This window comes from Patella vulgata, chromosome 5 (assembly GCF_932274485.2).
Source record: "Patella vulgata chromosome 5, xgPatVulg1.2, whole genome shotgun sequence".
Taxonomy (NCBI): Eukaryota; Metazoa; Mollusca; class Gastropoda; family Patellidae; genus Patella; species Patella vulgata.
In genome coordinates this window covers 43,171,843-43,186,597 of record NC_065883.2, presented here as the reverse complement: position 1 = coordinate 43,186,597, position 14,755 = coordinate 43,171,843, and the positions used below count along the sequence as shown (strand labels likewise).

General features: G+C 36.8%; 1 protein-coding gene across 6 annotated transcripts in view; it reads right to left on the bottom strand.

The window, feature by feature from the left end:
* Positions 1 to 14,755, bottom strand: part of LOC126820263 (endoplasmic reticulum lectin 1) — a 190,478-nt gene that overhangs the window by 78,868 nt on the left and 96,855 nt on the right. For 4 of the 6 annotated variants that reach the window (XM_050548109.2, XM_050548110.2, XM_050548112.2 and 1 more), the window contains exon 7: positions 10,335 to 10,555. The exons of the other annotated variants lie outside the window; for them this stretch is intronic. In XM_050548109.2, coding sequence (XP_050404066.1) covers positions 10,335 to 10,555 — 221 coding nt within the window. The remainder of the gene's footprint in view (positions 1 to 10,334; positions 10,556 to 14,755) is intronic. 6 annotated transcript variants of the gene reach the window in all.

The following is a 14,755-nucleotide window of genomic DNA, read 5'->3' as shown; positions in this document are numbered from 1 at the left end:
ATTGTGGTACGCCGAAAATCTAGTATTTTCCGTTTTTGGAGCCTTTTTAGACGTCTTTTTCTCGAAAACGACAACTTTGATTTTTCTGAAACTTTTTTAACGCAGATTCCTATGGGTGGGCTCTGGCGTGAGTCCAACAATAAAAGCATTGAAATAACATAAGTTGTCCAAAAAGAGCCTCAATCTTGGAAAAAAGTTGAAAAAACCTTAGATTACTGAAAATGATCTTCTAATTTTCTTTCTTTGGAAAACAGCTGAATGGATTTTTCTGAAACTTCTTGTACACAAGGTAAGGTAACCAAACAACTTGTTAAAGCTATCCCGACAATGATAAAAAAAATGGAAGTAGTTGAAAAAATTTCGGATATTTTGAGAAAAAAAACCGTAATAATTAAAAAAATGGAGATCTTGCGAAAAAAGTGATTACTACGCCAGATTTCACCGAATCAAAACAACTAAAGTGTCATTGGATAGTCCACCAACAAAGACCCCTACGCGCAAGGGAATTATTGAAATAAAATTAAACCATATGTTAGTCCCGAAATGACCTAGTTTATGTCAAGTGGACGTTAAACCCCATCTCTCTCTCTCTCTCTCTCTCTCTCTCTCGCTCTCTCATACCTTTCTAACCAGGGTGGGGGGTTGGATGGCTGAGTGGTTAGCGTGAGCGCGTTGTATCAAAAAGTCGTTAAACCCTCCCTCTCTCTCTCTCTCTCTCTCTGGGGGTGGTGGTGGATGGCTGAATGGTTAGCGTGCGCGCACTGTATCATAAAGTCTGTCATTGAGTCGACTGGCGTGGTTTCGAATCACCGGTTGTACGTGACAAGGAGTAGGGTCGCCTGTCCAACCTCGTGGGTTTTTCTCCGGGTCCTCCGGTTTCCTCCCACTGCTTAAGACCCCTACGCGGAAGCGAATTATAGAAATAAAATTAAACCATATGTTAGTCCCGAAATGACCTAGTTTGTGTCGACTGGACGTTAAACCCCATTTCCACCTCTCTCTCTCTCTCTCTCTAACCATGGTAATTATATAACTGTTAAATTAAACAATGGATAACTCCTACGTCTTAAAAAGATTGATATAATTTGTAAATGATTATTATTATCTAATGATTGTTGTTTTGTGACATATATAGTATAACCAATATATACATTATACTTTTATAATCAATATGATACTGTGCATTAGTCGTGTTTATGTTGTTATGATTTGAATTTCTTCATGCAATATTTGTAAATCGCCAGTAGGAATAAATGTCACTTATATAGATACGTTATGCTGGCTGGAATTTGCACGGTAGGCTACAACCTTTGGGTCTGCGCTGAATCATACGGTCTGTCATTGAGTCAACTGGCTGGGTTTCGATTCCCCAGTTGAACGTGACAAGGAGTATGTCGCCTGTCTAAACTCGTGTGTTTTCTCCGGGTCCTCCGGTTTCCTTCAACTGCTAAAGACCCCTACGTGGAAGCGAATTGTTGAAATAAAAAAAATAAAAATCATATGTTAGTCCCGAAATGACCTCTAAACATGCTCGTACAGCGGGCGCTAGTCTTCTTTTATAAAGAATTCCAACCGCCAAGGGATCTTTTACGGTCACACCAATGTGTACACGGGACTTCGGAATCGCGTTCATGTCATCTACTCAAATATGTAACTGGTTCAAAAATTGATTGAATATTCAATGAAATATCGCCAATTTTCTGGTTTCGTGCACGTTAAAGATTTGACGTCACTAATACAGATAGAATCCATTCCCAAACAACGTCATGCCTTTTATCATAGGTGCAATATACGATACTACTGTACGATACTACTGCAACCGCTTAACAAATTGGACTTTCTTATAAACAGCGCGAGCCGTCGATTTCTGTCCAGATGATTAACGGTATAAGATAAATTTGACAAAGAAGCAACAATATTAATTCAAAAACTAATTATTACACACAGCTATCAACTATTTCTGTTACAGGGTCACTAAACACATATTTTGGATAGAAGAAAACACTCATAGTTGAAATAATTTTAGTTCAAATATCATCACTGATAAAAGCACTCTTGAATTGGCTCTATACGTTGTCAAAACGTACAGATTGTATCCCCTCTTTTGTTTCGCTTAACAATGAAAGGTGCCGTGTTCAATTTTCGATCCCTTTGTTCCGCTACTCCTGAAATTTGGAACTGTTGTACAATGGTTTTATATGTAACACTATTGATAGAAACATGCCGCTTTAGTACCATCCGATAGACAATTCAATTGGCTATTAAACGATATAAAACTTTTAGTAATCGACAAGAACACAATTGATACATCGCATTTTCCGCACAGGCACCCATTTTTCACAATTTTGTCAAAGTTTGGATACCTTTCTTGACTACTTCCGGTGATTAGGGGATTTTCATTTATAGTTCATGGACTGGTCTGGTCCTTCGACTTCATATTCCTGAAGTTTCAGAAAAATCGTTGGAGCCGTTTTAAAAAAATAAAAACTCTACGATTTGACCAAAATGCGAAAAAAAGTGAAAAATCAAAGTCAACATTTCAGAAAAAAACTTATATTGTTGGAATCGGATTGATGTCAGCTATCCGAAAATATAACTGAAATTTAAAAATTCCCAAAAATAAAAAAAATAGAAAATTTTGAAAATTTTCCATTTTTCACCAAAAAAATTAGAGCGACAAAGTTTCTAATTTCCACAGTTTTGAACTGCTATCTGCTCAGAAATGTCTCCAGCTGCACACCACTTTTCCGGCAGAAAATCAAATTTCAAACCTCTATCTCTTATAGTTGCTGAGATCTAGCTTCCCCCAATAAAAAAAAAATAATAATAATAATAATATTAATCTTAGTAATAACAATAGTCTTTCACCGAAGGTGAAAGCCTAATTAGATAATAATAATTATTTACTAACTATATCAATCATTTAAGAGGTAGGAGTTATCCATTGTTTAATTTAACAGTTATATAATTACCCTGGTTAGAGAGAGAGAGAGAGAAATGGGGTTTAACGTCCACTCGACACAAACTAGGTCATTTCGGGACTAACATATGGTTTAATTTTATTTCTATAATTCGCTTCCGCGTAGGGGTCTTTAGCAGTGGGAGGAAACCGGAGGACCCGGAGAAAAACCCACGAGGTTGGACAGGCGACCCTACTCCTTGTCACGTACAACCGGGGATTCGAAACCACGCCAGTCGACTCAATGACAGACTTTATGATACAATACGCTCACGCTAACCACTCAGCCATCCAACCCCCCACCCTGGTTAGAAAGGTATGAACAATTAGAGAGAGAGAGAGAGAAATGGGGTTTAACGTCCACTTGACATAAACTAGGTCATTTCGGGACTAACATATGGTTTAATTTTATTTCAATAATTCCTTTGCGCGTAGGGGTCTTTGTTGGTGTGAGGAAACCGGAGGACCCAGAGAAACCCACGAGGTTGGACAGGCGACCCTACTCCTTGTCACGTACAACTGGGGATTCGTAACCACGCCAGTCGACTCAATGACAGACTTTATGATACAGCGCGCGCGCGTTACCCACCCCCCCCCCACCGCTATGAAACCACCGTACATCGGTCAAAAGTATCAAGAGTGGCCAAACAAAGGGTCATAATCGGAACGTTCTGCATACGTATAATATGGAGAGCTATTTTTCTAAGTGGCAATATTTGAACTAAGGGTGTTCTACTGTTAACCAATATCTGGCACTGGTGATTCTAGAGTGAAAATATTTCATATCAGTAAAAAACAGTTGCTCCTGAAATTAATATCCCAGTTTTTTGTGTACATGACGTCATCTCTTTATACCATTTAAAATAAAGCTCCCTGCTGCAGCTATTTATAAGAAAGTCGCCCCTTTCTTAGTATAAAGGAAAGTTGAGGTTGATAATTATGATTTTGGGTTTTGTTATCTGAGACTAAAAGACTGTTTTTGTACCATTCGGAAAACTGTTTTTTGTTGTTTTTTTTATTCCATTTACAATTCGTGTAGATCTCTGAAACTAACAGATAGTGTTCTGAATATTGATTTTTCCCTTGTTTTTAACAATTATTACTTATAACTATTGCGAAAGTTGTGGGCAGACCGTAAGTTGTGTAAATCTTTAACGTGCACGAAAATTGAAAACCGGCCCTAATTATGTGAACCGATTTTCGAAAAAGTTATATTTTTGTACAGCTTGGGATATTGCGGATGCGATAACGGCCGAATTGAAATACCATGTCGTTCTCATTTTTTCTTCAAAATTTGAAAATTTACTAAAATTGTTATTTCTTGGAATTTTGAGTTTTCGCTTACATATTTGGATTGGCGGCGTCTGTTCGATTCTACCGATCTAGGATTATCATGATGTGAATTGTTCAACTCTATTTTTCAATTACCTTCTCTATCGCAATGCGAATACAAAGAACGTGTCAATATCTGAGTTATGTTAGTGTATTGGGTTGTTTTTTGGGGGGGTGGGGTGTGGGGGAGTGGTGAGGAAAGTCTTTTGTCATGCATCTGGCGATCGTGTGACGCCTTGGCACGGTGAAAGCCTTCAGTCTTGCAAGCAAGTCTAGTTATTTTTTTTATTGGGGGAAGCTAGATCTCAGCAACTATAAGAGATAGAGGTTTGAAATTTGATTTTCTGTCGGAAAAGTGGTGTGCAGCTACTGCTTAAAGCGATTTCGAAATTTGTGCGCATAGCGGAAATGCTTCAAAATGAAATGAAATGAAATGGGGTTTAACGTCCTACTGTTCTGCTCCTATACTGGGCTAATGAAGACGGGCATACGCCATACAGTGTGCTATGAGGGAAATTTTGCCCGGGCAGCGGCACTATCGCCTACTCTTATATCGAATTCCAACTGCCAAGGGATCTTTTACGTGCATTCCAATGTATACACGGGACCTCGGTTTTTCGTCTCATCCGAAGGACTAGACAGCTGTCCTTGTCAGGCCCTCCGTTCTGCACCACTGACAAGGGGAAACCACGTCGGAAAATCCAGATGAACTTTCTCGGCCAATGCAGGGATCGAACACCCGACCTCCAGGCTAGCGAGCCAGCGTCTTAACCAACTAGCCACCGTGGCTCCCGGAAATGCTTCAAATCTTTAACGTGCATGAAAATTGATAATCGGCCATTATTCTCTTAATTCTCAATGGATTCTTCAGATATTTACATTTTTGGATAGCTGGAGACATTTCTGAGCAGATAGCAGTTCAAAACTGTGGAAATTAGAAACTTTGTCGCTCTAATTTTTTGGGTGAAAAATGGAAAATTTTGAAAATTTTCTAAAATTTTTATTTTTGGGAATTTTGAAATTTCCGTTATATTTTTGGAGAGCTGACATCAATCCGATTCCAACAATATAAGTTTTTTTCTGAAATATTGACTTTGATTTTTCACTTTTTTTCGCATTTTGGTCAAATCGTAGAGTTCTTATTTTTTTAAAACGGCTCCAACGATTTTTATGAAACTTCAGGAATATGAAGTCGAAGGACCAAACCAGTCCATGAACTATAAATGAAAATCCTCTAATCACCGGAAGTAGTCAAGACAGGTATCCAAACTTTGACAAAATTGTGAAAAATGGGTGCCTGTGCGGAAAATGCGATGTATCAATTTTGTTCTTGTCGATTAGTTAAAGTTTTATATCGTTTAATAGCCAATTGAATTGTCTATCGGATGGTACTAAAGCGGCATGTTTCTATCAAAAATTTAAAAAGTTATGTGACTTTGAATAGTAACGTTTTTTACGATTTCGAGCGACTTTGGACGCATGTTTCTCGGAAACGCCCCCAACGATTTTTTAAAAACTTTCTCAATCGAGAGGATAATGGGTACTCTGTTTTGTGAAACCACTGTATCATTTTTTGAAATGTCAGGGGTAGCCGAAAAAAGAGATCGAAAATCGAAAACGTCGTATTTTTACGATTTGGAGCATTTTCAGAGGCCTATTTCTCGAAAAGTCAACATAATTCTTTTTTGGAACTTCTTCTACAGAGAGGCCTATCAGTAGTGTTATATATAAAACCATTGTACAACAGTTCGAAATTTCAGGAGTAGCAGAACAAAGGGATCGAAAATTGAACACGGCACCTTTCATTGTTAAGCGAAACATAAAGAGGGGATACAATCTGTACGTTTTGTCAACGTATAGAGCCAATTCAAGAGTGCTTTTATCAGTGATGATATTTGAACTAAAATTATTTCAATTATGAGTGTTTTCTTCTATCCAAAATATGGGTTTAGTGACCCTGTAACAGAAATAGTTGATAGCTGTGTGTAATGATTAGTCTTTGAATTAATATTGTTGCTTCTTTGTCAAAATTATCTTATACCGGTAATCATCTGGATAGAAATCGACGGCTCGCGCTGTTTATAAGAAAGTCCAATTTGTTAAGCGGTTGCAGTAGTATCGTACAGTAGTATCGAATATTGCACCTGTGATAAAAGGCGTGACGCTGTTTGACCATGGACTCTATCTGTAATTAATATTAAATTTTTATTAGTGACGTCAAATCTTTAACGTGCACGAAACCAGAAAATTGGCGATATTTCATTGAATATTCAATCAATTTTTGAACCAGTTACATATTTGAGTAGCTGACATGAACGCGATTCCGAAGTCCCGTGTACACATTGGTGTGACCGTAAAAGATCCCTTGGCGGTTGGAATTCTATATAAAAGAAGACTAGAGCCGCTGTACGAGCATGTTTAGAGAGATCATTTCGGGACTAACATGGTTTTTATTTTTTTTATTTCAATAATTCGCTTGCGCGTAGGGGTCTTTAGCAGTTAGAGGAAACCGGAGGACCCGGAGAAAACCCACGAGGTTGGACAGGCGACATACTCCTTGTCACGTTCAACCGGGGAATCGAAACCCAGCCAGTTGAATCAATGACAGACCGTATGATACAGCGCAGTCCTAAGGGCTATACCGTGCAAATTCCAGCCAGTATAATGTATCTATATAAAAAAAATATTTATTCCCACTGGCGATTTACAATCAGTCCCAAAGGCTAGCCTACCGTGTAATTTCCAGCCAGCATAATGTATCTATATTAGAGACATTTATTCCTACTGGCGATTTACAAATATTGCATGAAGAAATTAAATTCATAAGAACAGAAACACGACTAATGCACAGTATCATATTGATTATAACAGTACAATGTATATATTGGTTACACTATATATGTCACAAAACAACAATCATTAGATAATAATAATTATTTACTAATTATATAAATCCATTTAAGAGGTAGGAGTTATCCGTTGTTTAATTTAACAGTTATATAATTACTTTTCTCGGAAAAGCCGCCAATGATTTTTTTCAAACTTGCTCAATCGAGATTCTACTGGGTAGTGTATTGTGTGAAACCCTTGTACAATTTTTCTAATTTTCATGGGTAGCCGAAAAAAGAGATCGAAAATTGAAAACAGCGTATTTTTACGAGTTAGAGCATGTTTAGGGGTGGGGGGAGTGTAGGGGATAGTCTTTTGTCATGCATCTGGCGATCGTGTGACGCCTTTGTGACCGTGAAAGCCTTCAGCATTGCGCACAATTCTAGTTTATTTTGTTTTCTTAATTACATGTTAAATAATCAGTTTGAGTATAGTGTGGATTAAGTTGTGAAAATTTAGATATTGTCTGGAAAATACATTTGAAGATCAGGAGCTTTAACCACTGTAGAGGTTAGCTTGCAATACAATAATAGTAGAAGTTATGTGCATATCCTTGTATCACACTCTTAGTTCATGTCTAGTAAAACATTTGAACTCATTATATAATACAGATTCGGTGCCAATTTCACAAAGTGTGTGAATTTATGCACTTAGATTTGCAAAGTAAAATGTTTGATTTTCGTTTATGTAAGTCTTACATGTTCTTTAGCAAAACTGGACCAATGTGTAAATATTCTTTACATTTCCCTCCTATAGACTGACCAATTTTATCTAGTTTTAACAAACCTGGAAGAGTTCCCATAAGAACAAAACTACTGTCTATTCCAAGAGATACTCTGACTATAAAATTCCTCGCCATTTCTCAGGTTTTAATTTAAATGGCCCAAACTTGATGACCTACCTGAAATTAAGGGATCTACAAATCGGGTACATTCGGTTATAAATTTTTAGTGATGGAAAATTCTCCTGTTTCTTTTGTGGCAGTAATACTTATTAGATTCCACACTTGTGTTAAACACTCATGTTTTTTCGTCAGATTAATATTATGTTCTGTTATGTTATCTCCCTTTGTTGATACAGTTTTTAGCGCATAAACTAGATAATAATTATCCGGTTGACACACAATCAACTTTGGCCTCTAGAGCGTCCACAAGATTTTTTGAAGTGATCAAGGGTCATAACTCTGGCAGTAATTATCGAAAATTGCTGAAAATCAATAGGCTTTTTCGTCTCATGATCTTAAACACTGTGTATTAATTTAAAGTCAATCCGATATTAACTTTAGCCTCTAGAGTGTCCACAAGATTTTTTGAAGTGATCAAGGGCCATAACTCTGGTAGTAATTATCGAAAATCACTGAAAATCAATAGGCTTCTTCGTCTCATGGCCTTAAACACTGTATATAAATTTAAAGTCAATCGTATATTAACTTTAGCCTCTAGAGCGTCCACAAGCAATTGTGGACGGACGGACGGGGGTGACGACAATATACGACCACATTTCAATGTGGGCATATAAAAAGCGATCTCAGAAAATATAACCCCTTGAATAATTGATTATTGTTATCTACAATTTAATATTTCAAGATGAAAATTACGTGAGGTGTCAAAGGATGTACCAAAGTATTATGCAGTTATTTCGAGAAACAAAATTATTTACAATATACAAGTTCAAAAAATGAGATTGCCTACGCATTAATTACATCCGTTAAATCCTTTTAAAAGGAGGGCCCATCTCCAAAACCGGAAAAAGAAAAAATTATATAATAAGCGAGACCATCCATAGTCACATATGCCGTGTCCTTGATTGTAAAATGAAATGATGTAATTGGTGTTTCCAGCATCAACTGGGCGATAATGCCAATTATTATATAAAAATCATTTTTTGCTTTTGTTGCAGGCTTCATGAGAAATTAGGTTACGTATACAATTAGTTTATTATTTCCGAGGGTTCTTAAGACTAAGTTTTAAGCAAAGGAATAACTATGCAACCCACGATTACTTTCGCATTATTATTATGGACCGAGTTATTGTGTACGCCTATAGCCTCCTTTCAAATTTCCATCACATGTCAGTTCAGGATAAAATTTGTATGTAATTTATATCAATATCAAAACGCTACAGCCCTAGGGGCCAATTACATATTCAAGTCAGTTGGACAAACAACAGTGGTCTTAAATCCTGTAAAAATGAAAGTTATATTCTACTGAGCCGAAATAACTTCATTAACATCCAAGTAGGCCGAAACAACTCAAAGCGAAAACCAGCACCCCCGCCCAAATTGACTATTGCAGATAACTAGGTCAAACATGGCTGATGTTCAGTAGCGTGATGTAAACAGACCACGATTTTTCAAGAGAGAGAGAGAGGTTATATAGTTTGATCTGAATTTGATTCCCTCGTGTAAGAAAGTAATGGGATGGGAATTCCAGGTATGTCACTAAGTTTTAGCTGTTTTAATTCAAAATTGAAGAAATGGCAACCAATTTTGGTACTATTTCAGTAACGTACCTCTACCAGTTCCCATGATCCTAGAGACTTGAAATTTTCAGGGGGTATTCATGGGGCCTAGCCATGACCTCACACCAAATTTCAGCCGAATCTGTCAATAACTTTTTTATTTTACCGTAGTTTAGCTTATAACGAGAAAGTTTATCCGATTTTGACCCCATTTTGTTTGTTGGCTACTTAAGACTCGAATAACAAGACAGGGTTAGGGTTAGGGCTAGCCCTGTCTACATCTTGAGACTATGACGAAATCTACAGGTCCTAGCCCTTACCCTAACCCTTATCCTAACCCACAATCCACATATAACGTCATTCGAGCCTAAATAGTCAACAAACAAAATGGCGTCAAAATCGGATAAATTTATCTCTTATAGAAGCTAAACTACGGTAAAATAAAAAGTTATTGACCGATTCGGTTGAAATTTAGTGTGAGGTCATGGCTAGTCCCCGTGAACAGCCCCTGTAAATTTCAAGTTTCTACGATCACAGGAACTGGTAGAGGTACGTTACTGAAATAGTACCGCAATTTTCGTGTCGTAGTGTCACCTGGAACAGACAGTAGTAGCTTCATGAGAGAAATCTGAGACAGCTACTGGCCACTTAATTAAAGATTTCCAATTTTAGTTGAAACAGGTATTCTATCTTGCCTAAAATCAGGATGACTACATAAAACAGCAGTGAGAACCATGATTTCATATTCACATGTTGATGATTCCTTCATATCATAGATTTCACCATGACCGTCTGGCTGGCATACATAAAGTAGTCGAGTACGTCTAGGAGCATTTAACAAATCACAGTTTGTACCATCTGTCATATTAACTTCATAATAAGGTAGTTCTATACCATCTATTTTCTTAGATTTAACCTTGAAAAAAAAATTTTTTATTTACCTAAATTAATCTATTTTAAACTTTATCAATAAATCAATTCAATCTAATTATAATAAACATCATTTTCATTTTTTTGTAAGAATGTTCAAACCCGTGATGCATCGGATAGTAAATTTAACTATTGTCTATCTGGTTGAATTCATTAATCAGTGCACCTCTAGTTTGAATTGTGTATAATAGTTCTTCAGCGCTGATCTGACAAGGTCTTAGAGAGAGAGAGAGAGAGATATGAAATGAAATGGGGTTTAACGTCCTACTGTTTTGCTCCGAACTGGGCTAATGAAGACGGGCATAGGCCATACAGTGTGCTATGAGGGAAATTTTGCCCGGACAGCGGCACTACGGCCTACTCTTACATCGAATTCCTACTGTCAAGGGATCTTTTACATGTACGCCAATGTGTACACGGGATCTCGGTTTTTCGTCCCATACGACCGACTAGACAGCTTTCCTTGTCAGCCCGTCCGTCCTGCATCAACAGAGAGAGAGAGAGAGAGAGAGATGGGGTTTAACGTCCACTTGACGGGACTAACACATGGTTTATTTTTTTTATTTCAATAATTCGCTTGCATGTAGGGGGTCTTTATATGTGGGAGGAAGCCGGAAAACCCAGAGAAAACTCACGTGTTTGGACAAGCGACCCAACTCCTCGTTATGTACAACCGGAGATTCGAAACCACGCCAGTTGACTCAATGACAGGCCTTATGATACAGCGCGCACATGCTAACCATTCGGCCATCCACTCCCACCCCCCAAGGTTTTAAAACAGACCACATTGTATTTGTTCTAAGATCTTAGCCAATGAAATGGCCTGATCATTCAAAATATATTTAGTGGGTGTTACAATTTGGAATAAGTTACTCTCTCAAATAAACTGTATAAAATATCAATATTTACTACAGAAAATGATAAAAATAGCAGCAGTGTCTCAACAGCAACTTATTCATAATTTCAGCAATTGGGGGTGGGGGTGTAACTCTGGAACTGAAAGTCACAGAATGCTGATTATCGATACTATAAAATCTATAGCCTCTATTGTGATCACAAGGTTTTCGACACAGGATGGGGTAACTCTGGAACAGAATATCGAAGAACATTGAACATTGCATATCCATAGGGTTAGTCCTATCATGACCCCAATGCCTTCTATCTGTTAACCATTGGTTGCCAGGCAAGATACACCCACACTTTGCAAGAGATGGATAGAGAACAAGCTAGAAAGATAGGTTGCCAGGCAACAAAACATACGCCTACAGCAGCTAAATCGTTAATTGTGGGTAATTAAGGGAATTTAATAGACAATTTCATACAGATGACATTATAATTTTCGTAATTTGAGGGTTAAGGTTCTAAAAACTAAAACAAGGGTCATAACTCAGGAAGTAATCTACAGAAATTATTGAAATTCAACAGGCTTTTTCGTTTTACTAATTCAAATAATGCATATAAATTTCATACAGATCGGATGATAAATTTTGTCGTTCGAAAGTTCACAAGGTTCAACAAAGTAAACAAGGGCCATAACTCTAGAAGTAATTGACGGAAATTGCTGACATTCAATAGGCTTCTTCATTTCACTAATTTATATGATGCATGTGAATTTCATACAGATATAGATGGTAACTTTTGTCGTTCAAGCGTTCACAAATTTCAACAAAGTGAAACAAGGGCCATAACTCTAGATGTAATTAACGGAAATTTGCCGAAACTCAATAGGCTTGTTCGTTTTACTAATTTAAACGATACATATAAATTTCATACAGATCGGATAATAATTTTTGTCGTTACAGCATCCACAAGGTACAACAAAGTGAAACAAGGGCCATAACTCACGGTGTAATTAACGGAGATTGCCGAAATTCAATAGGCTTCTTTGTTTCACCAATTTAAATGATGCATATCAATTTCAAACAGATCGGATGATAACTGTTGACATTAGAGCTTTCACAAGATTCAACAAAAGTTAAACGAGGGCCATAACTTTAGATGTAATTAACGGAAATTACTGAAATTCAATAGGCTTCTTTGTTTTACTAATTTAAATGATGCATATAAATTTCATACAGATCGGTTGACAACTTTTGTCGTTAGAGCGTTCACAAGGTGCAACAAAGTGAAACAAGGTCCAGAAGATATAAACAGAAGTTATTGAAATTAAATAGGATTCTTCATCTCACTTATGCAAATAACATATATCAATTTCAAAACAATCAGATGATAAATGTAGTCTGTAGAGTGTTCACAAGAAATTGTGGACGGACGGACAGACAGACGAGGGCGACGGCAATATACGCCCACATAAAAAAGTGTGATTTTTTTATACAATCAGGGGCCATTTATAATCCAGAAAGTTACAGTCCGATATGCATGAATATCAAAAGGAAGCGAGTTCATTTGGATATAAACATACAACTTCAGTTTCATCAAGATCGGATAAAAATTGTGACTTCTAGAGGGTCTACAACCTTGGTATATATTACATACTTTTACACTATTTGCGTACTAGTAGCAGCCATTTTGTCGGGCAGTTTTGGTCTGATTTTCATGAAATTTAAACTCAAACGTCATTAGGGTGTAACAGGGATATATTTAAACCAGGGGCGTAAAAAATTTTTTGAATCCACTAGCTCAGGGCTAGTAGTCTACTGTCAGGCACTAGACAAGGTACAAGATTTAATCTTCAATATTTTGGCATATGTTTTGTTGCCTGTCAACGTATTGTTTTTAATAAAGATCATAGACTTGATTGCCTAATAATTAAGAATGTATACGCTACTCGGTTAACCGGTCACGGTTCGGTTGCACTGGTGAAACGGTTAAAAATAACTACAATCCGATATTCGTTTTCATATCATATCTGACCTTCAAACCCAGGAATGGTAGCCACAACAATGTTTTCTTTCACTAAAGACCATATAAACACTTCATATAGCACATGTCATTTATAATATATCACGGTAAATTAACGTCCTTTAATTCCTGCTCGAAGATTTGTATATGTTACGTTATTATTAGCACTTACTGCAAAGCACAAGACACAATTAATGATAGATTATGGTGAAGTAGACAACGCTGTTTATGTCCTTGATGGCATAATGCAGCAGTCAGCGAATAAAATGGTGATGAAAAATCGTGAAACAAGAAGGCATGTACAAAAACAACCAATATGGTGGAATGACAATTAAAAAAGATCAAACTCAACACATTGAATATTTTCCGTGCTAAAAACTCTGCATGTGATTTGGAAAATTACTAGAAGACAAGAAGTAATTTTAAGAACTTATGTGATCAAAAGAAAAGGGCGGTGAAAGAGACTGAACATACTATAGGTAAAGATGCGAGTACGGACAGTTTATGGAAACAAGTGAAATCCTTCCTCAAAAAGGAGAAGTAAGTTTAAGAACTTATGTGATCAAAAGAAAAGGGCGGTGAAAGAGACTGAACATACAATAGGTAAAGATGCGAGTACGAACAGTTTATGGAAACAAGTGAAATCCTTCCTCAAAAAGGAGAAGAATGCCGTACGTGGAATATCCAGTGATGAGTGGTATAATTATTTTAATGAACTCTATAACAATACCTCAACACAGTTAAATGAGCAGTTTCACGAAAAAACTAGAACTGCGAAGCAGTAATGACGGGTTTCACTGGTGCCACGTTACCCTTGAACTTATGTCACTTTTGGTGCCATGTTACCATTGAACTCATCACTTCCAGTACCAATGGAACCGATAAATAGATATCCACAAACTTTGCACGCATCAAATAAAATGGAAGCAGAATCAACCAAATCCAGTAATATCAATTCATTTTATACATGTGTTACATGTAAGTGATCCTGACAAAATTACATTACTTCCGGTGATAATGAAAATGTTCAATTAGTTTTATGAAATCAGAAATGGCATAAGGCATCGCATGGTGAAAATTTTATGTAAATCAAATAATAATTGCCACTTTTATAGACCAAAAACCTTGAAAAGTGACTTGTAGAAAATCGTCTATTTCTCTGCAACCGTACAAGTTAGAAACCATTTTTTGGTATCTGTATGATCGTGTGGGTTCAATCTATGTGTTGATTGGAATCAAAAATCATAATTTTAAACACTTTACAAATCAGACGCATTTGAATAAAATATCTGCTTTGAAGGCTTAAAATACAGTTTTCGCCAAA